We start from the raw sequence: 27,539 nt of genomic DNA, 5'->3' as shown, positions 1-27,539 counted from the left end.
ATAGCCGGAAATGAGATAGCAGACGCTATGGCCAAGGAAGCTCTGAATAACGAAGTTCTAGTCTCAACGCTGGTTCCCCACGAGGACTTACGAGCATCTCTAAGAAACGTGGTATTTGGAAAATGGAGGGAGTCATGGAGGATTCTAAATAATAACAAGCTCCGTGGCATCAAGGACACGGTAGCAGCGTGGCCCTCCTCAGCTCGTAGTAATCGGAGAGAGGAAGTAGTACTTACACGATTGAGGATAGGGCACAGCCCCCTGACCCATGCGTATCTCTTTACTGAAGAGAAGGAACCTCCCCAATGTGGGGATTGTAAATGTCCATTAAGTATTAGACACATCATGCTAGATTGTGTTAAGTACCGCGAAGCGCGAAGGCGAAATAATCTAGGGGGAGACCTAAAAACCCTTTTAGGAGACCACCCTACCAACTTAATCTGTACATTTCGGTTTCTCAGAGAAATAAACATTTTTAATAAAGTCTAATTATGTACACTTTCAACGAAGACATCAGATGCATTAGATTACTTTATACATAACAATTGTAATTAAATAGCACAGTAGTGGTGCAAAATGACCTTGCCGTCGACGCACCCTAAATCCAAACACTACTACTACTACTACGATTACTTGCCCATCTAGACAACTGTACCTCCGCGCTGGTTAAATAGGCCTTCAATCTTTGATAATCTCGCTCATCACACCACTTGAAAATTTCAGGTCCATTTTCGCTTAGAAGATATGAACTTTTGGTGTGATCTAAATGAGAGCATATTAATTGACTTACCTTGTTCCAGTATAGATGACCGCACCCAGGACAAACATACACCCATTCACCTTCATGTTCTAGTCGCATAACAGTTTTAATTGAAAAGATTGTGTGCGTATTGTCCCTTGATTTTTTCACAGCCCATGTTTTTCCAACCTCAGGATCCATGTAATTTACTGAATACATTTTCCAATTTGCAAACATGAATGCATAATTTCTAACTTCACCATCTTCAAACACTGTACGTGACAAGCCTTCTAAGATTTCATCATCATTCAGAACATGGTCATTGACTGCATTCATCCGTAGAATTATTTCACATAAACTACTAAAACCAAGCAAACACTTCTCAGAGACAACACACAAAACCTCAGCCAGATTTGAACAAATGAATCCGTTAATGAACCTGCTCGACATTCTCAAAGAAAACGTAGAGTTGTCCCAATTACGCATTACATTCAAAGCCACACTCTTATTTGGATCCAAATTAATTTGTGGTGTGTGTTAAATAACTTTAACACACACCACAAACACACTTTAACATTGAGTTAAATAACTGTAATTTGCACTCTCAATAGATGAATAGGCATGCAAAATTCTTCCAGGTTTCCTTAAAAATATAAAAAGAAGTGTCATTGAAACAAATTTCTTCATAAATCAAACAAAATTTTATGATACATGAAATACAATTAAATTTAATATTATCGTCATCCTCTGCCATCTTCGGTACCGGGGCAGCCGTAGGGTTTGCAGCACAGTTATCTTTCCTTTGTGCAATTGGAGATGCCTGTGATTCAAGTTAACGGGACGTACTTAGACAAATGCAATATCGTATGCTTATTTTGAGACAAAATTTTCATATGTTTAACCCTGAAATTTCACCAACATATTGAATAATAAAGAAATCAATTTCCAATGACTAAATCTATGCAAGAACGCTATATGTTGGCTGTCAAAATAAATTAGTAGTTACGGAGAAATTTTTCATAAAAGTAGCTCCGGAACATTAGGCACACTAGCGTGATGGGTTTTGTTTCGCCAAGATGCATTACTACTTAAGGGTCAAGGGTTCCATTGCCTAAGGTAAACAATTCATGAAATTAAATTTTGACTGCAATATTTAGGGAATGATACCTTTATTACTAAATCATTTTTTAGCCATTATTTGAAAATTTAAGTTCCAAAAAGTAAATTCCTCGACAATGCCAGGATATTAAAGAGTTCGTCAAAATCATTACTTGTAAGAACGTTGAATGCGGAAATCCTTCATTGATCTCCTCCCCTTTCTTCCTGCCCAGCTCAGTCCTTCTGCCACTCTGTTAGTAATGACATTACTAAGGTTGTTTCTAATAAACTGCCCTAAGTTGGTGGTGAGGAGCCCAGAAAACAAATGGAACTGAAAAGAGACAAGTACCTGTTAAGTATATGCATAATAAGTGAGCATGTACATACATACTCAGAAAATTGCAATGATTACTTACATGCCTGCTATTAGGAACTTATTTATTGGAATAGGTTACAGAAAAAAATCATATAACATGTTTTCTGGTACAATCCCATTTAAATTCTTAATTCACAGTCCAAAGCTAGGACAGAGTCAATCTCGGCAAGCTTGGGAGACTGGGCAAGGGTCTTGTCCGGTCCTCTACCTAATGGGTGGCAATGGGATTCTGGTAGCCACTACCTTATCCCCATTAACAGCCATCCCGACAACATCCCTGTCTTGACTTGAATCTAATGACTGAGTAGTGGAACAGAATCACCTAGCTGTCGACGCACCCTAAAGACAAATACTACTACTAACATCCCTGTTTACACGGACGGATCGAAGTCGAAGCGTGCGTGCGGGTCGGGAAATTTGATTTTATAGTTTGTCAGTGGTGCAGATGACCTTAGTTGTCGAGGCACCCTTAAAACTAAAACATTACTACCACCCATTAACAACGGTGAGTTCTGTTGGATCCTCCTCCTCTGTGGTGGATTCCCCAGTTGGACGAGGAGGGGGGAATCTAACAATCTTTTCCAATTTGATGGATGTTTTCCGGGCTTCATAACCCTTTGACAGACTTCCCAACTCAATTATGATTTTCTCGTAAGTTTTGGTATCTTCATATCCCTGTAAATAATTTCAGTCAGCAAGCAGTAAGTTAGAATATGAAGAAAACAGCACACAACTCCATACATTAACCTAATGGATGAACACTTGTCTCATATCCTGTCTTGTCTAAACGATTTCCAAAAATTGACTTTAATACTTGCCAAATGGAGTAGATTCTTCGATAAAATGACACATCCAATTTTCCTTGGCAGTTTCACAATTTTTTAAAAGTATATCAACGTTTAGAGTGCCTTTAGGAGGCCACCACGCAATCTTCAAGCCGTTACCCTCTACTTTCCATACTTTGTAAGGGTTTAATTAAACATCTAAGGGTTTATCTCCAGACATGACAACCAGAGTAGATGCATACATCTGCTCATGAATTCTCCTCACTATCTGCTTCAGGGGCCTCTCACATTTCTTAATAGTCCACTTTATGTCATTTTACTTACTCTCATAGCGAAAGGATATAATTCCATCTAGAGAGCCAAAAACCTTGACATCACCACATATAGGTGCAGTAAATTGTCGACATTATATGATAGTGATTACGCACATAATATAATTTGCCAAAAGTGGACACAAAATAACGTAATAATTCATCCGCATAATCTAAGAGCCCTTGGAGTTCTTCTCACACCAAAATTCTAGCAGCATAATTTAAATCTAGAAAATGATTGCACATTGAATCTGACAAAATTTCCGAAAGAATGTATGGCCCAACATACACCAAAAATAGGCGAAGTTCAGTTGCCTTCAACCTCAGTAGTTCATTAAGTGAACTTGCTTTCCTAACATATTCACGATGGATATTCTTCGAAGTTTCCTTAAAGAAATAAGAAGAGAGCAGTTAGTAGGGGCACTTGAGAACTTTTTGGGTTGGGGGGCCGTGCGCATGACCAAACCCGCAAAATTTTCAACTTCTCGATGATGAAATGAATTGTAAGGGGTGAGGTAGAGATGCCCACGTCTACCCTTCCCCATGTCTTCCTCCTTATCTCGGTTTATTCAGAGATTCTTCACCACACCACCTTGTCTAAAGATATCTCAGCATTGCATAAATTGGTAATGTTAATATTATTGATGAAATTCGCCTTTGAAATTGTTATGATTTGTAGAAAGCACAAGATGCTCACTTTTGAATAATTTAAAATAAGTAAAGATATTTTTCTCGTCCAAATATGGTAATAATTTAATCGTAGATGTATAGAGGTTACGGTAGCCGAATTGAGCATTGCCTTGTCCCTGGGAAACGTAGTACGGATGAAGAAAATTTGTAAGGTTAATTAGTAAATAGAAGACAGCATGTTGAAAATTCATTTTAAAATTTTATTATACATCATTTAAACATTAAAGTAGGCTTTCTATTTCTTCATAAACATACACCGCCGTGGAGTCATTATTGAAATATGTGGATTGTATTATATGATCAAGCCACGATCCATCCAACCATCTATAATTGCTTGTATTTTCCTCCTCATGCACATCACTGACAAGTGAATAATCAAGATGTGACCGTTGTGCCGCGGGTTAAGCTGTGGGTGTAGGTCCGTCGTGATAAACTATTGGGCGCCGGTACGGAATGCTAAGCAAGGCAGAAATTAATCCGCCCGTACTCGGAATTATACCAACTCCCCTTTAGGATAATGTAATTCCCTCAGTAAATTGGGGGGGATCGCGCTAGCGATCAAACCACTCCCTTTTTCACCATCGGGAATTAGGGGAAGGTAATCGGGATAAAAAAACTAACGTATTGACTGGCCTTTCACCAACGAGAATGGGCTTACTCGAAGCGAGAATCTGAACAGCAGGTCACTCGCCAAAAAAAAACACTATCGAAAATTAAGAACTCACTGACTAGGGCAATCTTCGCCCTCGGGTCTCCTTCGAACGACTGCCCCGCTTACTGCCTCACCGGCTCACCTCCTATCTACTGCCCGGTGCGCCACCACCGCGGTCGGGGGTGGAATATCATGAGGACAGAAGAACAACTGCGAGCGCAGTAGCGTTGGGACGGGCAGCCGTCACAATGCACTGACAAGTGAATAATTAAGCGTGTCCACAATAATTTGTGTAGGATTGCACTGCACAATGTTCGAACCTTTGGAAGGGGCATGAGAAAGGGTAATTGTATCAAGACTAGAGCTCACACTGATGTTACATACATCGTAACGCACTTCACCGTTATTAGCATCATCGTTGATGATCGCTTCACTAACGTCTGTTTTTTTTATCATACCCAACTTCAATGTCGTTGTTTGAATCGTTGCTCTCGTCTACACATTCACTTAGCATGTTGCAAAGTGCTCTCGAATACTATATCAACATCACTAATATCGAGCCTAGGTAGCGTCAGTGGCGACCAAAACGATTCAGGAAAGCTGCGGTCAAGTGTCTCCAACAATCCAGCGCTGTCGACCTCCTTTATAGGAGTAGATGTTGCAGGGATGAAAACAGGGTCTCGTATACTTTTGGCTGCCTCGCCTTTACGACCCAAGGAGGCTGGTCCTCAAAATCTGAGTCGGTATCGTAGTCGGTAGTATTTGTTTTGAGTCTGAAATGATGCAGAAAAGTGGTAAAATTAGTATGTATAACTTGCAATTGGAGTATAGGGAAAATACTCAGATTTAGTGAAAGTCGGTCAACTTACCATATCCGTAGAAATTTCGTCGGAGAAGAGATTCCTCTTAACGCCTCTCATCTTGAACGATGTTAGGATGATAATTTCAGCCTACGTCAGGCTTGGTATAGGTTTCTGTGTCGTCTACTGGAAGTGCTTGCAGTGCGAACCCTTTTGTTGGTAAATTTGGGTTGGTCCCAGCCTCGGCGTCTTGAGGGTAGGTAGGTATAAGGGAGGAGCGTGGGACAAGGGGGAAGGTGTGGCAATACTTGTACGTGTACTCCATGCGAGGCTTAATTAGTGGAAACACCTGTTGTACGAACCCTTAAACTGGTAAACATGGAAAACCTCCGCCCTCGACGTATTGGGGGGAAGATAGGTATAAATGAAGGTTAGAGACAGGTGGGAGGCGTAGTAATATTTGCACGCGAGTTCCATGCAAAGCTTAATTACTTAACGACCTCAGTCGGTGGTGCATCCTCGATTTCGACGCGGTTTATCGTATTGGTGATGGGACCTGTTACGACGAGTTCAGTGGGGGCTTGTAGTGGTTTTCCCGACGCTTCACAGTGGTCCCAAATCGAAAAAAGCTGGCCAAAATTAATAACGTCGTAATTTTACCTAAAATAGCAACAAAAGTGGTTGTCCCTTACTGATTTTGATCGTCTGAATCTGATTTTGGCATTATTTTTACGATCTCTTCATTTTAGCATTTTTTGAGCTTTTCTTATTTAAACAATTTTTAGAAAATCTCGATATAGATGTCATTGCGATTGGCGATAACTTGGTGTTCATGGAGAGCTTAAAATAGTATAATTTTAAGGTAAAACATGTATAAAGTGCTGTTAAAACCCATAGAATTTACGACATGAAATTGGTGAGATTCGAACCCGCAACCATCAGCACAGTCGGTGAGATGCCAAAATCGGAAAAAAATACTAACCCATTTTTGGCTTCCATGTATTTGATAAGTCACATTATATGAAATGAAATGTCTGATATTAAGAACATTGAGGAAAATAATGTTCGAACTGCAATAAAATCGCTTTCATTTATCACAAAAAACGAATTTTAAAAGAATCGTCGTCCGATGTCACCCCATCGGACTTAATGTCGCTCTGCATATCACTTGAAATTAGCAAATCTTCACCTCACCTGATAGGCTGACCTCGTTTTTTTGTAACTCCTTTTGAAATGTATGATTCAGATATTTAAAGGATTCTTCGAAAGATATCTACTTAATTTAACATTCTTGAGGATTTTCTTGTACGCTGCTCTCGGAATTTCCTTGTGTCTATATTCCTGGCCTCCAATGCTTCCTCCTTTCAAACTTCAATCGTAAGAAAGGATTCTTTGGAAATTACTGTTCCACCAGTACCTTGTGTACCATGAGCAGCATATAATACCACCCTTAATCGATGTACAGCTCAGCTATTTCAATGCAATACTGGCTAAAGGCAGAAAGAGTGGAATGTCAGTAAAATTAGTAAATAATAAACACTAATCACAGTTCGTTGTGGTCACTGAACTGTACAGTGACTACTATGATTGTACTATCATTTTGTAAACCGAATATAGGGAGGAAGCCCATTAAAGTAACATGAATGACATCATACACATAGAGATATTTAACATGAATATAAATCAATAGTAAGAATGAGTTACATAGTATGTAACAATGCTAATTTATGAATGTATTTTTATTAAAATTGAACTTTTGAATAAACTCATGAAAAATATGGGGAAATAAATAAAACAATACTAACACATGACAACCGAACCCAACCGAAAGTAAGAAAATTTACATAAAACAGAGGTAATTAGCAAAGAAGCATACACTGTTATTGAATTGCATGAATATTGCTATTTCAATTAGAAAAGCAAAAAAAAGTGAATTCAAAAATATCTTAATGGACATACATAAGTAGTAGAAATGGGTAAACCCTTTGAGTTCTACCAATAATACTGTCGCGCCCTGCCCGTAACTTCTTCCCGTTCACCCCGATTTCTATTACCCTTTCCAACTACCCCCGAATTCCATCCTCTAGACGTGAGACGCTGGAGGTGAGTCTCAAGGTTAGATACCCAATTATTTGACCGTCGCCAGCTGCACCGGCCCAGGGCCGCCTTCCCAAACTTTCCACAGCCATTATCCCATTAATTTCTTAAGATTAAATTCCTTTCCCTCGATGCTAGCCGCTCCCAAGGTGTCGCAAGCGACCTGCATAAGCGCTAAGCCATTATCTCCCGAACTGTGGTTGTTTACTCGTTAGTGATGCATTCAGATGACCGCATTCTTCCGTCCTCAAGGCGATGCATCATTAGTTGGGCTTATGCGCCTCTTTTTCTCGAGCTTGGTACTTTTCCATCCCCTCAAAAAAGGTCATCGTATAGAGGATGCGTCTCTGACGCCATCTCCCACCCCACGCGTAACACCTAGGGCGTGTCATGGAACATTCTAGAAGCTTTTCCTACGAGACTATAAATACCCTGTCTTCTGATGAAGACGCTCTCTCTCTGGTAAATCTCTGACGGCGAAGCTCTGCTCCGAGACACCCTCTGCCGACCGCCACTTCGACGCCACGCCCTTCGCCGAGTACGCTGCCTGACCTCCGCTCCGCTGGACCCCCTGTCAGTCGCCGCTTCTCCAGTTGTCTTCCCCGCCGGCGACCCTCGTCCTTTTAACCTCGACGTCATGTCACACCGTTTGTGAGTAAATGTACTCGTAGTAGTTGGATATTAAATGGAATTACTTAAGATAATGTGTGTTTTCTTTCCTAAAGACCATCCCTATTGACATGCGATCCTACCCCTGAGCAATTACGTCCTTAAATTCCCGTGATCCTAGCCTGAGGACGCGACAAATGGTGGAGGCGCCGGGTATATTCGGCGGGAGTTTACACCAGGATAATATGTCGCGCGGTTTCACAGACGGAGCTGATAATTCGATCCTGGTCCTGACTTCTCTTGGTCCCGGCTCAGGGTCACTGAGGCTGGCTAACGGGACCTGTTCGAGATTCCTGACGATGTTCACACATGTTGTACGATCACCTATGTACACTTTAAGAGCTAGTGGTGCCTCGCACTCCTGAGGTGGTTTAAATATATAGTCGGCGTCTGTGATCAACGTGTTTAGAGCCTCTGACCACAGCTCGTCCCGATCTGGGGCGATTCTGCTCTCCATACGCCATTGCTGTGATTCATCCTGATCTTCAATCATTTCAGTGAGCTCATCAATTTTTAGATACTTCCTATCCCACCACTCAACTACCAGTAAGCTATGAATTGCTGAGTCCAGTAGATTCCTCTAAGTCCCTAACAAGTAACAATCGCAAGCATAATATATATGAGTGTATGCTTTCATGTAGTCTATGATTGTCTCATCATCTATTTCGACCATTTCTTGATAAGTTTCTTGTATCTTGCTCAGGTACTTCATGACCAAAATGTTAACAGAGGGCCTGACGAAGCCGATTATATCGTTCACCTCATAGCTCGACAACACAATTACGATAGGAGCTGGGGACTTTTTCGCCACATATAGCCTGTATGACGCTGATCCAACGAACCTGGCTGCGTGGGTGTGAGGTCCTGACCCGCATTGAAAATTGAGTCCTGATTCAATCCGGAGCTGAGCCGTCATTTCATGTAGCCGTCCCAACAACTCCAACTGTTGGATTGTTTCATACCAGGTGTATTCGGTGATTGGAGTTTCTTTCAAAAATAGCTCGCAGCCCTGCGAAGTCTTGATGTTCCTGTCATAGTATAACTCATTGCCGATGTGAGAAATCAGGTGTTGAATGACTATAGCAGTGGGGACCCTGCTCATCTCTGTCATCCCGATTGTGCGCGCTTCTTTCCCTGACACCAGATTTGAAAGGATAGGATATGCTTCGTCTCCTATCGTATGTTGATTGAGCATATCCTGTAGTCTGGTTCTCGAAATATAAGTCTCTTGTAGAAAATCTTGCATCACCGCATGGCAGGCGTAATGGGACGGCACAAATTCTGGGTCATTAAACAATCTTCTCACTTAGCGGGTGTTACCTTGTATGGTCTCCAGGATCAACTCTGTAGCATCTTCACTGAGTTTTATCTCATGTATTTCACTTGACACGCGGGACGGGATCATGTTAGCTTTCACGATGAGTGGTGTCTCTGTTATGGCCTTGTTACAGAAATCACACTGGTTGGTCACAGCCCATAATTTATGAGGAATTCTACGTCTATGACCCACGTTGAAGAACATGTGGAACATTGCTATAGTGTGGCAATAAATTTGTAGGAAATTTATTCTATAATGGCTTTTATCTTTCCTGAAATGGACATGCGAGCTTGAAGCCCCAGAGGATGAGAGATACATGTTACTGAGGGTGTTCGGCATTATTTCGTCACGGAAGCCAGGGGCTCTGACATGATGTTGTATGGACCCGCTTCGTTTGGCCGCTCTGAAAATCATAAGTTCGTCTGGGTCAATTGTCAGGTACAGCCTAAGAAGGAACTTGATTACCTCGGGGAAATTGCTAACGGTTTGACTCCCGTCGGGCTCGAGACTGATCATGTTCGTCCATGACACTAAGTCAATTAGGGTCTGTACCTTCGTGAGAAGTTCGTCTTTATCTATCATCCTGATGGGCGTTGGCAGCAGATTGGTTCTTGTCTTGTGGCCGAAAAAAGGTCTGATTCCCGAAGACTGGAACCCTGGTAGATGATATGGACCCAACGAACTCGTTTGTTCGAAAAATCTATAATGGAAATGATGATCTTCAGCCCATGTGTCGATTGGCCCTTCAGCCGCATCTAGATAGTATACCAGATGAGCCATATCTGGCATTGTGATGGCCTCGATCTTCCGCCCCCATAAGTTCTCCCTGATCTTGTTTGCTGACTCGGCGGGACAGCTGGAAATATAATCACAAAGGTCCATGTAGTTCTTGATCCCTTCTGATTTGATCTGCTTTATCCTCCATGATTGCAGTCTCCATTCCGCACGCAGCATAGTACGCAACACTCTGGATGCCTGTCGCCTTCCCAAGGTCCGTATTATGAGCTCACAAACGCTCCGGCCTGATGTTACCACCTGTCGACCTCACCGCCGGGGCCTATCTTAAACCGTTGCCAAATATAACGGTATACACCGCATCCACCCCTCTGGTCTTCAAATTGCCATACAACCCTGCCGCCCAACTCCGATTACTTCGTGAGATGGTGGGACGGACATGCAACTCAGCTGACCGCCGCCCGGTATGCGGACTTCCCCGCATGGCAGTGGATGACGCACTTCGGAACTGGGATCGACGAAATTGGTTGGAGTCTCTGACTGAGGAACCTTTGGCGACGGACGGTGGCGCCATTACCAGCGCCTTCTCTCTCCCCACGCGCCGGCTCTCCAAGCGAATGCTGATATCCGACGCGGAGGGGGAGGAGTTGGAGGACAAGTTGGCAGAGGCGGGGAAGGTGACAAACCTGTCCGCACCCTGTGTGGCTAATTACGCCCCCGCCCACGGTACTGAGCCTGATTACGGCCTCCTGACTGTCGTCTTGTCTACCATTGCTGCACAAATGGATGTCCTGTCCATGTGTCAAACTAGGCGCCTCAGCCCTTCGGTGGTCAATGTGGAAAGACTCCGCACCGAACTCTTATCAGTCCAAAAGTCTATCCACGATCGTGGGTGGGAACTGGCGATTAAGCACTTCTCTCGATATTACATTTTGAGTCTCGTAGACTGTCTTTTGTCTCCTACCTCCCTTTACCTATTCTTAGTCAGTCCCCTGACAAAAGCAAATACCACTTCTGTCTCCCTTCATTCCTTTGTGCCCATACCCTTTGCCTACGGCGATCACACATGCCAAATTACGGCCCCTGCAACGGAGCTGGCACTTATTCGGACCGCTGAGGGTGTGCAGTTGGGTGAACTACAATGCAACCCCTATCGTGATGAGTTATGCTCCCTGGAAGCGGCTCGCGATGACGACTCCATCCCGATGCGGTGCGCCCGCCGAGTGGCGGTGGGCGGGTCCGCGGACGAGGCGGCACGAGAATGCCCCCTGCGGTGCCGAAAATCGGCGGAGACCCGGGTCCTTTCCTTGGGGCCATCCACGTTCCTGATCACTCATCCCCCAAAGGACGCTGCGATCCTTTGCGATGGTGTCCGATGGAGCAGCTGGGGCGCGGAGAATAAGGGATCCTTCCGAATTTCCTTACCCTGCGGCTGTCGCCTCGTCTTCGACGGCAGCGAAGTCAACCCTTCCTTCCCCTGTATCCCCTCCACGGCCCCCTCCCTCTCCATCCGTCGCCTTATTCCGGCCGAATGGTCGCTACTCCTCTCCATTACACTCCCTCCCTTCTCTCTGGCGCATTCTTCAACCTGTACGGATCTGAATGAGTGTACTAAGTCTTCATGGAGTCCTGAGCGTAACTCACCGTTGGAGCTTCGCCCATGGATGCTGTTCTTGAATATGGCTGTGATCGTCTTCCTATCTATTCCCGCCTTAATCCTGAGTATCCGTCCATACATCGACTGTTTTCACACCCCCACTCCCTTCTTCCTCAGAGAGGATAATCACTCGCCAGCTCTTCGCCCACCCACGCCGCCGCCGATTAGCCCTGCTAGGAGAGGTCCACCAGCCTTTCCCCCTCCAGCGATTCCATCCGCGGCCGCCTCCTTTCGGCGCCCGACGCCGATCATGTCAGCTGAGGCCCCTGTTTACGAGGTGATCGAAGAAACGACGTATCTGCCCATGCGTCGCCCGCCTCCAGTCCGATAATAGTGCAGTGTTTTGTGAATATTCCTCCGTCTGTGAGTAGTGCTTGGCGTTCTTCGCCCTACCTCATATTAGGTGCTACGTCGTTGGTGTTCGATATTTGATTTTGTTCATGATAGTGCTTGTGTTTTTGTGTCTTTGGACTACCATGCGTGTAGCATAGATACTCCACTTCATTAGTTCACTTGCCTTTAGCACAATGACTTTGTTAAAGTGGTACTACCTTTTCAGTAACATTATTGCTTTCATTTTAGTAGTGCTTTTACTAGAATGGCTTTTTGATTTTGGTGACGGAGATTTTTGATTGATGATTGATATTAATTTCTTTTTGCTTTGGTGTATCGGTTCATAATTGTATTTCATTGCTCTCATGTACGCTCTTTATGAGAACATTTATGTTTTTCTGTTTTACTTTGGAGTTGCTTAAACTTGTGTTTTACTTAGGTGTCGGTTAACGTTAATTTTGGGCACTAGAATTATTGTCTCATTGAGAGCTCTTCAAGCTGGTTATTTACCTCCCTTTTGATGCTTTGTATGTAGACGCCAACGTTATTGGGAGTTTCAGTTATCGCTTATGTTTAGTGTTTTTGTGTATTTCTTGGATTACGGGTTTATATTTGCTTTGGTCACTCAGTTATTACGTTTAGTGTTACGATTTATGTATTATGGCTTTCTCTAATTTGCCTGTTATCTTGCATTATATAAGTTGCATTCCCATCTCCCTGTATTACATCGTCATGATTTTATTTTTAATCCTCATTTGTGTTCTGATACGCGTTATTTGTATTTGCTACTTGGTATGTTTCATATTATTTCAATTAATCTTGCTTGCGGTGGACACGTTTTTGAGCCCGTCCATTGTCAGACTCTGCATGGGCTAACGCTGTTTTGCTGTATCACACGTTCCACCCTATGTTTCATTGTGTTTTCGGTTTTTCGTGACATCCGTCTTTTTTGTGTGTTTTTTTGTGCTCTTGATTTTGTGTGCATTTCAAATTTTGGCACGCTTCTTGGACTGCCAGTCCGCCTCATCGGCCTCTGTGTATTTGACTGTAGCGGTCGGTGACCCTTTTGTTTTGGGTATCCTTTAGTTGGCTCCTTTTTGTTTTACTTAGTTCTTTTATGCCAATCCGACTTCATCGGCCTTGCCTTTTGTTTGGGCACTCTGCTGTTTTATTGTTTTTTTTTGTGTTTGTGTTCTTTTTGTCTCTTACGGTTTGTTGACATGGCGTCGCCCCTCTCGCGCCCCCGCCCTCCTCCAACAGTTGGCGCTTGGCGCTGAGACCCTCCTGGCTCCGCGTTGTCTTCCCGGGGCGGGAAGCTCCACGGGGGGGGGGGGGGGGGCAAATTTCTATTACCCTTTCCAACTACCCCCGAATTCCATCCTCTAGACGTGAGACGCTGGAGGTGAGTCTCAAGGTTAGATACCCAATTATTTGACCGTCGCCAGCTGCACCGGCCCAGGGCCGCCTTCCCAAACTTTCCACAGCCATTATCCCATTAATTTCTTAAGATTAAATTCCTTTCCCTCGATGCTAGCCGCTCCCAAGGTGTCGCAAGCGACCTGCATAAGCGCTAAGCCATTATCTCCCGAACTGTGGTTGTTTACTCGTTAGTGATGCATTCAGATGACCGCATTCTTCCGTCCTCAAGGCGATGCATCATTAGTTGGGCTTATGCGCCTCTTTTTCTCGAGCTTGGTACTTTTCCATCCCCTCAAAAAAGGTCATCGTATAGAGGATGCGTCTCTGACGCCATCTCCCACCCCACGCGTAACACCTAGGGCGTGTCATGGAACATTCTAGAAGCTTTTCCTACGAGACTATAAATACCCTGTCTTCTGATGAAGACGCTCTCTCTCTGGTAAATCTCTGACGGCGAAGCTCTGCTCCGAGACACCCTCTGCCGACCGCCACTTCGACGCCACGCCCTTCGCCGAGTACGCTGCCTGACCTCCGCTCCGCTGGACCCCCTGTCAGTCGCCGCTTCTCCAGTTGTCTTCCCCGCCGGCGACCCTCGTCCTTTTAACCTCGACGTCATGTCACACCGTTTGTGAGTAAATGTACTCGTAGTAGTTGGATATTAAATGGAATTACTTAAGATAATGTGTGTTTTCTTTCCTAAAGACCATCCCTATTGACATGCGATCCTAACCCTGAGCAATTACGTCCTTAAATTCCCGTGATCCTCACCTGAGGACGCGACAATACCATTGAGTATATCCCAAAAGTACCAAGGTGAAAAGTGAAATACTTTGTTAAGAATCCATTTTTCATACTAATATTAACAACAATTCTTTGAATGGTAGATGGCAGATAAACATTTTCACTATATCATTCACCATATACACCATTTTCACCAAGGGCATTATGTCCACACAAAGAATTAAAAAAAATATTTAGATAAACTCGATATTCGCTATAAGCGACACTGTCACTCCAGGTAAGTTTGCTGAGCATTCACCACAGCAAAGTAAGCACTCAAAAGGTTAGCTCAATACTCAGCTAAGGCAACCCTGTTGGAAATATTCAATTTCGTACAATTGAAAAGTGACAAATTTCAGTTGAATATATGGAAATAATATTGAATCCATGTATTCACTTTAAGTTATCAACGTTATTTTTTTACCATTGAAGATCTACCACGAGTCATGTCAATGTTCCTACAGTGTCAAATTAGGGAATCCTCCCGCAAAGGAAAAGGTCACAGGTTGCCATTAGAGTACAAGGTTTGGGCCCTTTCTCTTCTAAGTAGAAGAGGAAGAGCATACGATTTCCAGGGGTCAACTAATGTTGCTGCCATTGCATGCCTTTGTGCAGAGACGAGGGAATCCGTCCTCCGGTCTGGTGGGGGAATACAGGGGAGATTATTTCTCTGTTGGTCACATTCAAGTAATACCCAGGGGACAAGTAATGTTGCTGCCATTGCATGCATGTCTTCAATTATATTTTCATATATTCAATTGAAATTTGTCACTTTTAAAATGAACGGAATTGAATATTTCCCATAGGGAATAAAAAACAGGATAGAATACAAAGGAACAGAGAAAACCAATGCTTGAAATATTAACCCAACAGCATCACCGATTATGCTTCTTTTTGGTGTAATACTCTTGTGCCAGTATGTGTATAGTGTCCATATCTTCTGGGTGTGCAGTGTGTTTGCCTCTCAGATATCTGTTGACTCTGTTGCACCAATAAGTGACAACATTTCTCGCCACAATGGAACAAAGTCTTGACCCACAGGTGGGAATATGATCATCACAGGCAATTCGTGACATGTTAAGAGTAGAAGTTAAAATGTTTCTGAGGTGGGCCCCCACACCCAATTTATGAGCGAATGTGGGCAACTTTTGAGAATTAAGTTTACGGCTTCTTTATGTGTCAATGAAATTTTCAGATCGAATGTTGTGTGGGGGTGAAGACTTTTCCTGAGCAAACGGGGCAGTGTATAGGTTGTAATATGTGAAGCATATCAGCTGCTGACCAAGAAGTAATTTCTATAGTGGAACCCATATCCGAGGGGTAACTGTCCTCATCTCGTGTGGGGGTGTCATCACCCTCCAAAACAACGGAGGTCACACCAGGGAGAGAAGATGATATGTGTGCTGACTGACTTGAAATTGTTAAATAATTTCTAAGGTTGTCAAGCACCTTACAACAACCTTCTTCGCAGTTTGCCCCAACAGAATGGGATGCCACTATATCATTCGAAATTAATCCCTTGTACGCACCAACAAAATTGTTACATGTTGGATTAACATTTCTAAAGCCATGACTTCTAATGGATCCAAATTTATTCTCTAAGGGATCATGAGTAATAGTCCTAGGAAAAAGACATTTGAATCCATTAGAGCTCAACTGGAGCCATAATGCCCTCGTGTTCCTAAGTGTCCTAACCCAATTTTTTATGGAAGGGGTTTTACTGTCTCTTTTCCCATCAATAAATGCCATTGACTCTAGGACCCTGATGCCATTAGCCCAGAACTCCATGTGTCCCGAGGAAGACGTCATTGCGCAGCGCAAAGGCTTACCTGACGGTGGTTGCCGGCTTTTTCCGTTTACACTGTCAAACAGTTTGTCAAAAAAATTTAACAAATCCGCGGTTTCCACCGCTGTGGGATCTAAATCAACAACACCTGGAATAAAATAAAAAAATCATTTAGAAAAGTCAATACAGAGTGCTTAATTATACCATTTTTCCGAACTGAAGGCGGCTGGGTGGAAAATAGAAAGTAGCCAATGGGAAGCGCTGCCCCTTCCACCTCTCCGTTCCCCTCCATCCCCTTCCCTTTTCCCCTCCGCTCCCCTCCATCCGGCCGACCGGCGTTGCCAGCCTTGGGAGTAACGGTACTTTCGGGGGCAGCAGAACGAGCGCGGAAACCACCGATTTAAAACATAAACTTTAGGGGGCGGCGGAACGAGCGTGAAAACCGCCGATTTAAAGCATTATAAACCAACAAAATATATTTCTCATCCTCTTTTTTGATCCGGGCTTTGGACCGGCACTGGCGAAGTTAAAAATATTTTTTGTATTTTGATGGATTTTATACTTTTTATGGTTTAAAAGAAATGTTTTCTCTCCCCCCTAACAAGAACATGGAAACAAAATTTATTTACAAAAAGTTCGCATCAAAATATATCGTCTTCGTCCGACTCATCGGATAATGAGTCACTGCTGTCGTCCTGGAGGTTGATGACGATACTTTCCATCACGGAATCTAAGGCAATGTCCCTGCGGTAGTCGTCCTCTTGAATTTTCTCCGCGTGCTGCACACACTTCTCCCACTCTATGCAGTCACGGTCAAGCTCCTCATTCAATACCTCGATATCCGCCATCTTAAATGTGGTGTTTCTTTTGGCAACTGCACTCTTCACATGCGACCAAATCAGCTCGATGGGGTTATATTGGCAATGGTATGGGGGGAGACTCACTACCGAATGTCCCCTTCTTTGGACGATGCTGTCGAGCTCAAACGTCTTCGTCCTGGGTTCTATTGCATTCACCAAGCATAACAATTCCGCTCGAGTTTGGCGGGGATTTTGGGGTATGCCTCTTGCTTCGAGCCACCCGAGAATGTCAATTTTTTTGGAGCTTGTCGTCGGCACCTTATCCACAACGACTGATAACTGGCGTTGTCCATCACTATCACTGCCCCCTTAATATTCCTCTCGTCCAACTTATTAAGGAACTGAAGAAACCAGTCCTTAAATAACCGAGCATTCATGTCAGTGTGATAGTCGTCACCGGTGGATTTTGTCCTCGGACGGAAAACAAGGTTGCAGCCTTCCAGGAAACCTGTCTCCGCTGATCCCAAATGGCACGCAATCACTCTCCCACCCCTTCCGATGGGCACCTTCAAGCCCCCGTTGTCGCTGTCATCCTGCCAAACCTTGGTCGGAGCGATGTTTTGGTTGGCCCACGTTTCGTCCTAATAAAAGATAATTCTTTTGGGCTCAGTCGGTTCCCGCGGATGACGGAGATCGTGCATTCGTCGCAGGAAAATGATGCGAGCCGTTACCATGTCCGACCTCTCCAGCAAGAATTTCCTCCCATCATTCCCTTTTCTATAATTAAATCCGAGGGATTTAATTATCCGGTAGAGCGAGGATATTTCCCACTGAAAATCCATCTCTCTCTTGAGATCCACAGGTAGCTTCTGCAGAGTGGGATACTCTTTCGTAGTAGCCAAGTATTTTTCTGCGGATGGCGTCTTTATCAAAGTCGTCTATTTCCGTAGTCACATCCTTGCCTTTCACCCTCCTAGAGGGAGAAGCCTATTGCACGACTCCCGAGTTCTCGAGGCTATCGCGTCCTTCTCGGAGAATACGCTGCAGGGTGCGCTTGCTCACTCCGCAGGCGTCCGCAGTCCTCTTCTGCACTTGGGTGACAATAATTAATGTCTCCTGGTTTTCTGCCTCCCTTTTAAAATACTCATGTACTTTATGGACGATTTCCCGTCCTTGGCGGTGGAGAAGTTCCCTCCTTTCTGCCATTGTTCGTGATACCGGACGAAAGGTTTTCGGGCGAAAGGTTCTCGGACGAACGCTCGGCGATCTCCAAAGATTCGGCTTGGCAACACTGCCAGCTGGAGAGCGATGTGCACTGAACGGAGTTCGGAGAGAGACTGCGGGCTCTTCCACACTTTCTCCTGTCGCTCTTCTGTGATTGGCTAGAAGAGTGGGTGGGTTGCGAGCACGCTCAAGGTCAGCCGCCTTCAGTTCAGAAAAATGGTATACCAATGACAGAAATTCTGAAGCAAAAGACTCACTCATACTTGCGAGCAACTCACAGAGGAAAGCCTCTGGCTAAAACCTTGGTAGCAGTAGCTGACTTTCATCTTCTTTACCTTCTCCGGGACAACATGAAGGTCTGTGAGGCAAAGCACAGTCCTGCATTCCCGGTGGTCAATGGCATAAAACTGAAAGATGTGCTGCCAGGAGGCAGTTATGTTCTCCCCTTGCAAACAAAAATTTAAATCTTTGGTCAAGAGTCCATTTCTAATGCCTTTTAACAGGTGAGGAGGGTCAAACAAGGGTTTTACTTGAATGTCACCTACAGAAAAATAATCTACCCTGTATTCCCCACCAGACCGAAGGACGGAGTCCCTCGTCTCTGCACAAAGGCATGCAATGGCCGCAACATTAGTTGACCCCTGGTCACATACAGTTGCACAGACTTTAAGGCCGGATAAAGTTAGATTGTTAATGACAGCTTATAATAATTTTGATAATGCAAGGGTCTTTATTTTTCCTGAAGGGAGGACATAGGCCACTGGCTGTATGTATGACCTCAGGCCCCTCACCATGAAAACCAAGGCTTTATCTGCAAATCTTGGAGCTCTCTCTCCACCACCTAGGTCTTCAAAACCCTCAATTACATCAAGATGTTCGATAAACGTTAGCTGGAGAGACAAAGCCATCTCATCAAACATTAGAATGCAATGCCGATAAATCTCTGTCACTTTCTTACGGACAGTGACAGACAAGTAGTCAAACATTCATTATTAATGCCTGTTGAGATAGATAAACCAGATGATAACCTTAGTAAGGTCCGCCGAGGTGGAAGTACAAACCATTTAGAAAGGAAATCATATGCTCTTCCAGTTCTTTTTGGAAGAGAAAGGGCCCAAACCTTGTACTCTAATGGGAACCTGTGACCTTTGCGGGAGGATTCCCTAATTCGACACTGTAGGAGCATTGACACAATTCGTGGTAGACCTTCAAAAGACGCTGGACAAATATTTAAAATTTTCTCTGCAGCTTGAAGCCTCTTTTTGAAACTTTTTGGAAGTTTTGCACACTCCTCCGCAAACGCTTGGCAGATTCATAAAGAAGCTTTGCTTGAGGAGTCAACTCCACTGCTTTCCTGACACCAACCATCACTTTTCCTCCAACTAAAATATCCCGTCCTAACCAGTCCGGGGGAGAAAAGCTTTTCTGCGCGTCTAAGCGCCATTTTATTATGAAGTGTTCTAAATTTAATGAGTCATTCACTAAGGTGTCTCCATTTGCTATAAAGCGCTTTTTTCGAGCTATCTACCAGGCGACTTGAAATCAGCAAAAAAAAAAAAGGGATGGTACCCGGCTGATCGAGACAGATGATGACCTACAGAGCCCCGCACGGGGGGAAGAGAGTAATCTCTTCCTTTGGGGAGCCGCGCCCCCACGGACCCGAGCCCACCGAGGAGACAAGCTCGTTAAAAAACCCCGTCGTTCGCTCGGATAGTGTCCAGACAGCATGTGACTCTGCTGTTCTGAGTAGCCGAAACATCTGGCGTCCAGATTCACCCACGTGTTTGCCGTGCGTGGAGACCCGTACAAGGGGGAGAAGGGGATCCTGGTGGGTGAGTTCTCAGGCACCCAGCTGGGTGTCGGAAACCCGGTATGGGCCGGAGTTCAATACCCCACTTCGGCCCTGGATTCCCCGAAAAACGGGCGGCCGAGAAGAGCCCAGTTCGGTCAATCGGCTCCTGGCGGCTGGGTAGCTTGGCGGCTCCTTCCGAGCGTACGCCAGGACGGGTTAGTGCTGGAGATATGGGGGTCTCCGTAGGGCGGCCGAAGGCGTGTGGGTTCGGAGGGCCCCCGCGCTGGAGGTTCTAACCCGAAAGAGGCCTCCTATCGAAGGTTCCTATATCCCTTGGGTAGCCCTGACGTCCATTCCGGCTTGCGGGTGGCGTCCCAAATGTGTGGCTCCATGGTGGGTGGGGAGCCCAGGGGATGAATTCTATATACTTGGATGGCTGAAGAAACTCTACCTCCAACCAAAAGATCCCGTCCAGACGACGGGAGAGTTAAAGTTAACGGCGCTAGTCAGCGCTACCTAGTAATGAGGTGCCAGAAGGAAGGGGAGAACCTGAAAAAGGTGTCCCCCTTCCTTATTCGTAAAGTTTTGTCGGGTTTGGTTCCCGGGGAGCTGAAATCAGCTAAAAAGCTTCGCGATGGCACACTGCTCATTGAAACTGAAAATGAAGCCCAGAGCGAAAAGTTACTTAAGGTTAATAAGCTGCATGATATTCCCGTCAGGGTCGAGGTACACTCCACCCTAAACACCTGTCGGGGAGTTATAAGCCACTTTGATCTGCTGTACGTTGAGATCGACGAGATCAAACGTGAGATGGCCTCCCAAGGAGTCTCTGATGCTCGTCGACTCACTACAAGGCGCAACGGAGAGAAAATCGACTCGACATCAGTCGTACTCACGTTCGCGCGTGACAAACTCCCTGACAGAGTGTTTATCGGATACGAATCGGTCCCAGTGCGACCATTCATACCGGCACCCCTGAGATGTTTCCAGTGCCAGCAGTTCGGTCATATGGCCACGAGGTGCCAAGGCAAAGCCACCTGCCCACGATGCGGCCTGGACAAGCATGAGGGTGAGTGCAATGGTGACCAGCGTTGCGTCAACTGCGAGGGTGCTCATCCCGTGTACTCCCGCAAATGCCCGAAGCTGATAGAAGAGCGGAAAATAATGGAGATCAAGACGGTAGAAAAGATCCCGTACTTTGAGGCGAGGAAAAAGTACAGAGCACAAGTAGCTCCTACTTTTTCCAGATCTTTCGCCCAAATAGCTTCCGCTCCTATCGCCAAAATCACCATCTCGACTCAGACGGAAGAAAATTTGAACAAGAAGGCTGGAGAACAAAAATCGGCCGCGCCGGCTAAGGCCACAGATCCGGCAAACAAGGATAAAGTCGTGGGAACGAAATCTCCAAATAAGAAACCCAACAAAAACAACGCCGGGGCTACACAAACCAAACGCGGGAACTCTGTCCCCCGGCCCCTCTGATAAGGCTCCAAAGAGCCAAACCAATTTAATGGAGTTGGAATACCTATCCGATACGGATATTTTAAAAATTGAGAGCAAAGGGAAGAAGAGTCACGTCAAGCGCCTCAAGCGCCCTTCGTGACTCAACTGCTCCTTTTAGTTTTAATCCTCTTTTATATTTTAATCATGGCTTTTATCGTGCAGTGGAACTGCAACGGTATTTATAAGCATAAGGAGGAACTTGAAATTTTAATAAGAGATTTTAACCCTTCCTATATATGTTTGCAGGAAACGCGTTTTAAAGATACAGACAAGGGATATTTAAAACATTTTAACGCTTTTAGACTGGACGATACTAGTGGCCAACGAGCCCATGGTGGAGTTTCGGTTTTTGTCCGGGAGGCTCTTTACACCTCCCGTATAAATCTTAACACACCGTTCCAAGCGGTAGCGGTGACGGTGCACGCTCCCGAGGCGATAACGGTGTGCAACGTTTACCTGCCGGAGGGTGCACCCGTCACCCGTTTTAATCTAGAATCCCTTGTTCACCAGCTACCTCAGCCTTTTATTTTACTCGGAGATTTTAATGCTCACGATCGTCTATGGGGAAGCACCCCGGAACAGTGCAACCGCAGGGGACGTATTTTATCAAGTTTTATTAGTGATTTTAACCTTTTTTACTCAATAACGGCGAGAAAACCCGTTTTAACTCTTATAGCGGCGATTCTTCCTCCATTGACTTGAGTATTTTATCGACTAGTTTGGTAAATAAACTCAAACTCTCTGTGCATAAGGATCTTAGTGGGAGCGATCACTTTCCCCTTTTAATCAAAAGGGAGCAAAATTTAAACCCCGATTTTATTAGACCAGGCTGTTGGACTGTCCGGAAAGCTGATTGGCATCTTTTTAACTCAAATTTTAACTACGTGTGGGATAAAAACAACGACTGTGTAACAAACGTAAATCTTTTGACATCCAGCATCATTCAAGCCGCCGAAATTAGCATACCACGATCTCGAAGCATCCTTCCAAGAAATGCTGTGCCATGGTGGAATGAAACCTGCGCAGAAGCCATTAAAAAACGTAAGAAAGCTCTCCGAATTTTCAACAAGTATCCTACAGCAAATAATCTCTCCGCTTTTCGGCGACTAAGAGCGAAAGCGCGTCAGGTAATAAAGGACGCAAAGAGGATTTCTTGGATGGATTTTGTCTCCGGTGTCAACCACAGGACTCCACTTGCACAGGTATGGCGTAAGGTGAGGAGCATATCGGGTAACAGCCAGCATCTAGGTATATCCTTCCTAGAAGTCGAAGGAAAGGTTATCACTTCTCCAGCTGCGATAGGGAACGTATTCGCCCAATTACTCGCCAAAGTGAGCAGCGACGAATGCTATGAACCTTCTTTTGCGATCCTCAAGAAAAGGCTCGAGAACGTCCCTATATCCTTTATGGAGCCTAAAACAACGGCAGACTACAATATGCCATTTACCATTTGGGAGCTGAAATCTGCCATCCAAGACTCCCACGACACGTCCCCAGGACCCGACGAGATCCACAATGCCTTCCTCCGAAATCTATCGGAATCGGCGTTGCTGGAAATCCTTGAAACTTTTAATCAGCTCTGGGCCAATGGGGATTTTCCTCCGTCCTGGCGGGAGTCCGTCATTGTTCCCATCCCAAAACATGGAAAAGACCGAGCTGATCCGAATTCTTACCGGCCGATTTCTCTCACCAGCTGCCTGTGCAAGTTAATGGAGCGAATGGTAAATCGACGTCTCATTTGGTGGCTGGAGCGTCGAAAACTCCTCCCTAGGATACAATGCGGATTCAGACGGAACCGTTCCACAATGGACCACTTGGTTAGAATTGAAAATTTCATCCAAGAAGCCTTCCTTCTCCGCCAACACCTAGTCGGTGTATTTTTCGACTTAGAGAAGGCTTACGACCGGGTCTGGCGACGTACGATTCTACGCGTATTACGCGAGTGGGGTTTTAGAGGCTGTTTGCCCATTTTTATACAAAATTTTTTAACCAACCGTGTTTTTAAAGTAAGGACGGGACAGTTGTTGTCAAATTTTTACCCTCTTGACAACGGAGTTCCTCAAGGCTCCGTTCTGAGCGTGACGTTGTTCGCTATTGCGATCAACGACATAGCTCACTGCATCAAGGAGCCAGTGTTAGGGTCACTGTTTGTGGATGATCTCGCGATTTTCTGCAGATCATCTAGGGTCGTGAATGCATCGCGTATGGCGCAACTCACCATCAATAAACTTCACAAATGGACCCAAAATAACGGCTTCCTTTTCTCTTTGGAGAAAACAAAGTGCGTTCACTTTTCTCGCACTCGGGGCGTCCATGTAAATCCCACGTTACACCTAGGTGGTAGAAACCTCCCATTTGTGGAATCAGTCCGTTTTCTGGGGATGACCCTCGACCACAAACTCAACTGGAAGGAGCACATTAATTCTGTCAAGGTAAACTGTTTGAAGTTTTTGAACATTTTAAAGTTTTTAAGCCACGCATCTTGGGGAGCAGACCGCACCACCTTAATTTTACTTTACCGCACACTGGTGCGGTCGAAATTAGACTACGGCTCATTCTTGTATGCGTCCGCTCGCGAGACGTATTTGAAAGCACTTAATTCAGTGCACAACGCAGGTCTGCGACTATGCACTGGGGCGTTTAGGACCAGCCCGATTCCCAGTATATATACCGACGCAGGCGTGCCTCCTCTATGCTACCGAAGGACCTGGCTTCTTTGTAGCTACGTTTCCAAAATTTTAGCAATGACGAGTCACCCATGTTATAGTTTACTTTTTAAACCCCGTTTTATTAATGTTTTTAACCGAAGGACTAAAGCAACCAGACCAGTAAGCGTTCGTTTTAACGATTTTATTCGCGGATGCGAATTCACGCTACCTGAAGTGTATCCTGTTTCATTCTCGGAACACCCCCCTTGGATCACTCCCACTCCGGTGGTGAATATTCTTTCACGATCTCGACCGAAGTCTTCCATAACTCCCTCGGAATACCAGCGTTTGTTTGCCATGTTCCGATGGAATCACCCCAACCTTACCCCCGTTTACACTGACGGTTCGAAAGATAACTCTGCTTGTGCATGTGCAGTGTTCTCCCCTATCCACGGGAACATCAGAGCAAAGCTTCACCCGATGTGCAGTGTGTACACGGCGGAGCTTTATGCCATAAGGACAGCTCTAGAAGCCGTAGATGACCACGGCGGCTCCTTTGTGATATGTACTGACTCCAGGAGCTCGCTACAAGCCATCTCTGGCTTCTCACCCGTGCACCCGATCGTGCAAGAAATACACTCTCTCCTGCTGACCCTTTCGAGAAAGGGTTTGAATATCCATTTTCTGTGGGTACCGGGACATGAGGGTATAGCCGGGAATGAGATAGCAGACGCTATGGCCAAGGAAGCTCTGAATAACGAAGTTCTTGTCTCAACGCTGGTTCCCCACGAGGACTTACGAGCATCTCTAAGAAACGTGGTATTTGGAAAATGGAGGGAGTCATGGAGGACTCTAAATAATAACAAGCTCCGTGGCATCAAGGACATGGTAGCAGCGTGGCCCTCCTCAGCTCGTAGTAATCGGAGAGAGGAAGTAGTACTTACACGATTGAGGATAGGGCACAGCCCCCTGACCCATGCGTATCTCTTTACTGAAGAGAAGGAACCTCCCCAATGTGGGGATTGTAAATGTCCATTAAGTATTAGACACATCATGATAGATTGTGTTAAGTACCGCGAAGCGCGAAGACGAAATAATCTAGGGGGAGACCTAAAAACCCTTTTAGGAGACCACCCTACCAACTTAATCTGTACATTTCGGTTTCTCAGAGAAATAAACATTTTTAATAGTCTAATTATGCACACTTTCAACGAAGACGTCAGATGCAGTAGATTACTTTATACATAACTTTTGTAATTAAATCGCACAGTAGTGGTGCAAAATGACCTTGCCGTCGACGCACCCTAAATCCAAATACTACTACTACTACTACGACCTACAGAGCGAGAAGCTCTTAGGCATCAATTGTTCAATAAGTTTCCGGTGACAGTGGAGCCGCACCGTACACTTAACAGCTCGAAGGGTGTCGTCTCACATTTCGACTTCCTGCATTTAGACGTCGAAACTATTTCTGAAGAGATGGCGTCGCAGGGCGTCACAGGATGCCGAAAGATAAGACCCGGCGAAGCGGTGAAAAGCAAAAAAATCAAACTTTCAATGGAGAATATTCCTCCGTTGATTTGTGCTCATGTACGAGCAGCATTTTTACAAGACAAACTGTCTGTCCATACGGATCTCTGTGGTAGTGACCACTACCCGATTTTAATCAAATCTGACCAGATTTATAATACGGATTTTATCCGCGAGGGCAACTGGATTGTCCACAAAGCCGAATGGTCTGTTTAAAAAAAATTTAATTTGACGTACGATGCTCTTCGGGGCGGAGCAAAGAACGTTGAGGTGCTAACCGCTAGCATAGTGGACGCAGCGAAACGTAGTGTACCCTTATCTAAGGGCGCAATCCGTCGACCAGTGGTACCATGGTGGAATGGCTGATAATTCTGCTTCAAATGGCCGAGCATATGGCAAAATCCTCTATGTTATCATGCTAAACTTTAAATGATCTTTAAAAACCTTTACTTCTTCCACAGGCAAAGTGGAAGTGAGACTGGGAGCTGCAAGGCTGTTATTTTCAGGAGGAGAGAGGGAGCAGCATGGCTGTGCACGAGGGGAAGGAAGTTGTGAGCAGCATGGCTGTGCACGAGGGGAAGGAAGTTGTGAGCAGCATGGCTGTGCACGAGGGGAAGGAAGTTGTGAGCAGCATGGCTGTGCACGAGGGGAAGGAAGTTGTGAGCAGCATGGCTGTGCACGAGGGGAAGGAAGTTGTGAGCAGCATGGCTGTGCACGAGGGGAAGGAAGTTGTGAGCAGCATGGCTGTGCACGAGGGGAAGGAAGCTGGGAGCAGCATGGCTGTCCACGAGGGGAAGGAAGCTGGGAGCAGTAGTGGGTCCTCCGTCTTCCAACCTATGAGGAAGAAGGCGAGGAGCAGAAGCTCTTTCGACGAAGAGCTCCTAGCTTTCCTGAAGGAGTCTGAAAAGAAATCTGATGAGCGCTATGCACGGATGGAGAAGCGGGATGAGATGATGCTGGCAGAAATGGCTGCGGTGTCGAAATCTTTATATGAGTTTTTGAAGTCATCTGGCTCCTCCCTTCATGTATCACCTACCTCCCATCCTGTCCCTAATCCACCTGCCCAATTACCTGTGGCTAATCCCATCTCTTCCCCCACCCCTTCTCTCTCTCTATCTGCTGCATCCTCAGCAGTCATCAACCTTCCCCCTCAATGCCAGTGAACAGGAGGGCAGAACTTACCAATATCAATGGAGGTTATTTTGAAATTAATTAGATCCTCAGACTCCCCTACGATCTCCATTCCCTATCCGTCCAATTACGCACTTCCGTCGCCTTCTGTCAAAGTACCCCTCTCCCCATCAACTCCTTCATCTGGTCACCTTCATCCTGATAAAAACCCTCTTCCACCAACACCGGTGACATCAAAATATATTAGGTTAGATGATGGATCCATTGTGCCTGTTCTAAAAATTTTAAGGAGATAGATGAACTTTTGAGGAAATAAAAGGAAATGTAAGGAAGACAATTCTTTTATTTATAAATTGCTAATCATCCTCATTAAGGCATTCCGTTTCTCATTTCCTCCACATTATTCCACTGCAAATTACCACTCTCCGTTTGTGGAAATAAAGCATTGAATTGTGCCACATCCTCTAACCATTCTGTATGGAAAAACTCCCGTCTTTCTTCACAAATGTTGTGGAGAATACAGCAGGTAACTATAATATTACTTGTCTTTGTAATGTCAGTGTCCAGCTGTTTCATTAAAGCCCTTCATCTGCCTTTGGGCCGCCCAAATGCATTCTCTATCACCATCCTGGCTCTAGACAACCTGCAATTGAAAAAATAACATGA

The 27,539-nt window shown here is 45.0% G+C and overlaps 1 protein-coding gene across 2 annotated transcripts in view; it reads left to right on the top strand.

The window, feature by feature from the left end:
• LOC124168363 overlaps positions 1 to 27,242 on the top strand; it is a 62,686-nt gene extending 35,444 nt beyond the window's left edge. For both annotated transcript variants that reach the window (XM_046546579.1, XM_046546573.1), the window contains exon 3: positions 26,204 to 27,242. In XM_046546579.1, the coding sequence (XP_046402535.1) occupies positions 26,267 to 26,905 (639 nt within the window). In that variant the 5' untranslated portion in view covers positions 26,204 to 26,266 and the 3' untranslated portion in view covers positions 26,906 to 27,242. The remainder of the gene's footprint in view (positions 1 to 26,203) is intronic.
• Positions 27,243 to 27,539: the final 297 nt, after the last annotated feature.

The sequence above is a fragment of the Ischnura elegans genome, chromosome 1 (assembly GCF_921293095.1).
Source record: "Ischnura elegans chromosome 1, ioIscEleg1.1, whole genome shotgun sequence".
Lineage (NCBI taxonomy): Eukaryota > Metazoa > Arthropoda > Insecta > Odonata > Coenagrionidae > Ischnura > Ischnura elegans.
This window is presented reverse-complemented; position numbering and strand designations above follow the sequence as displayed.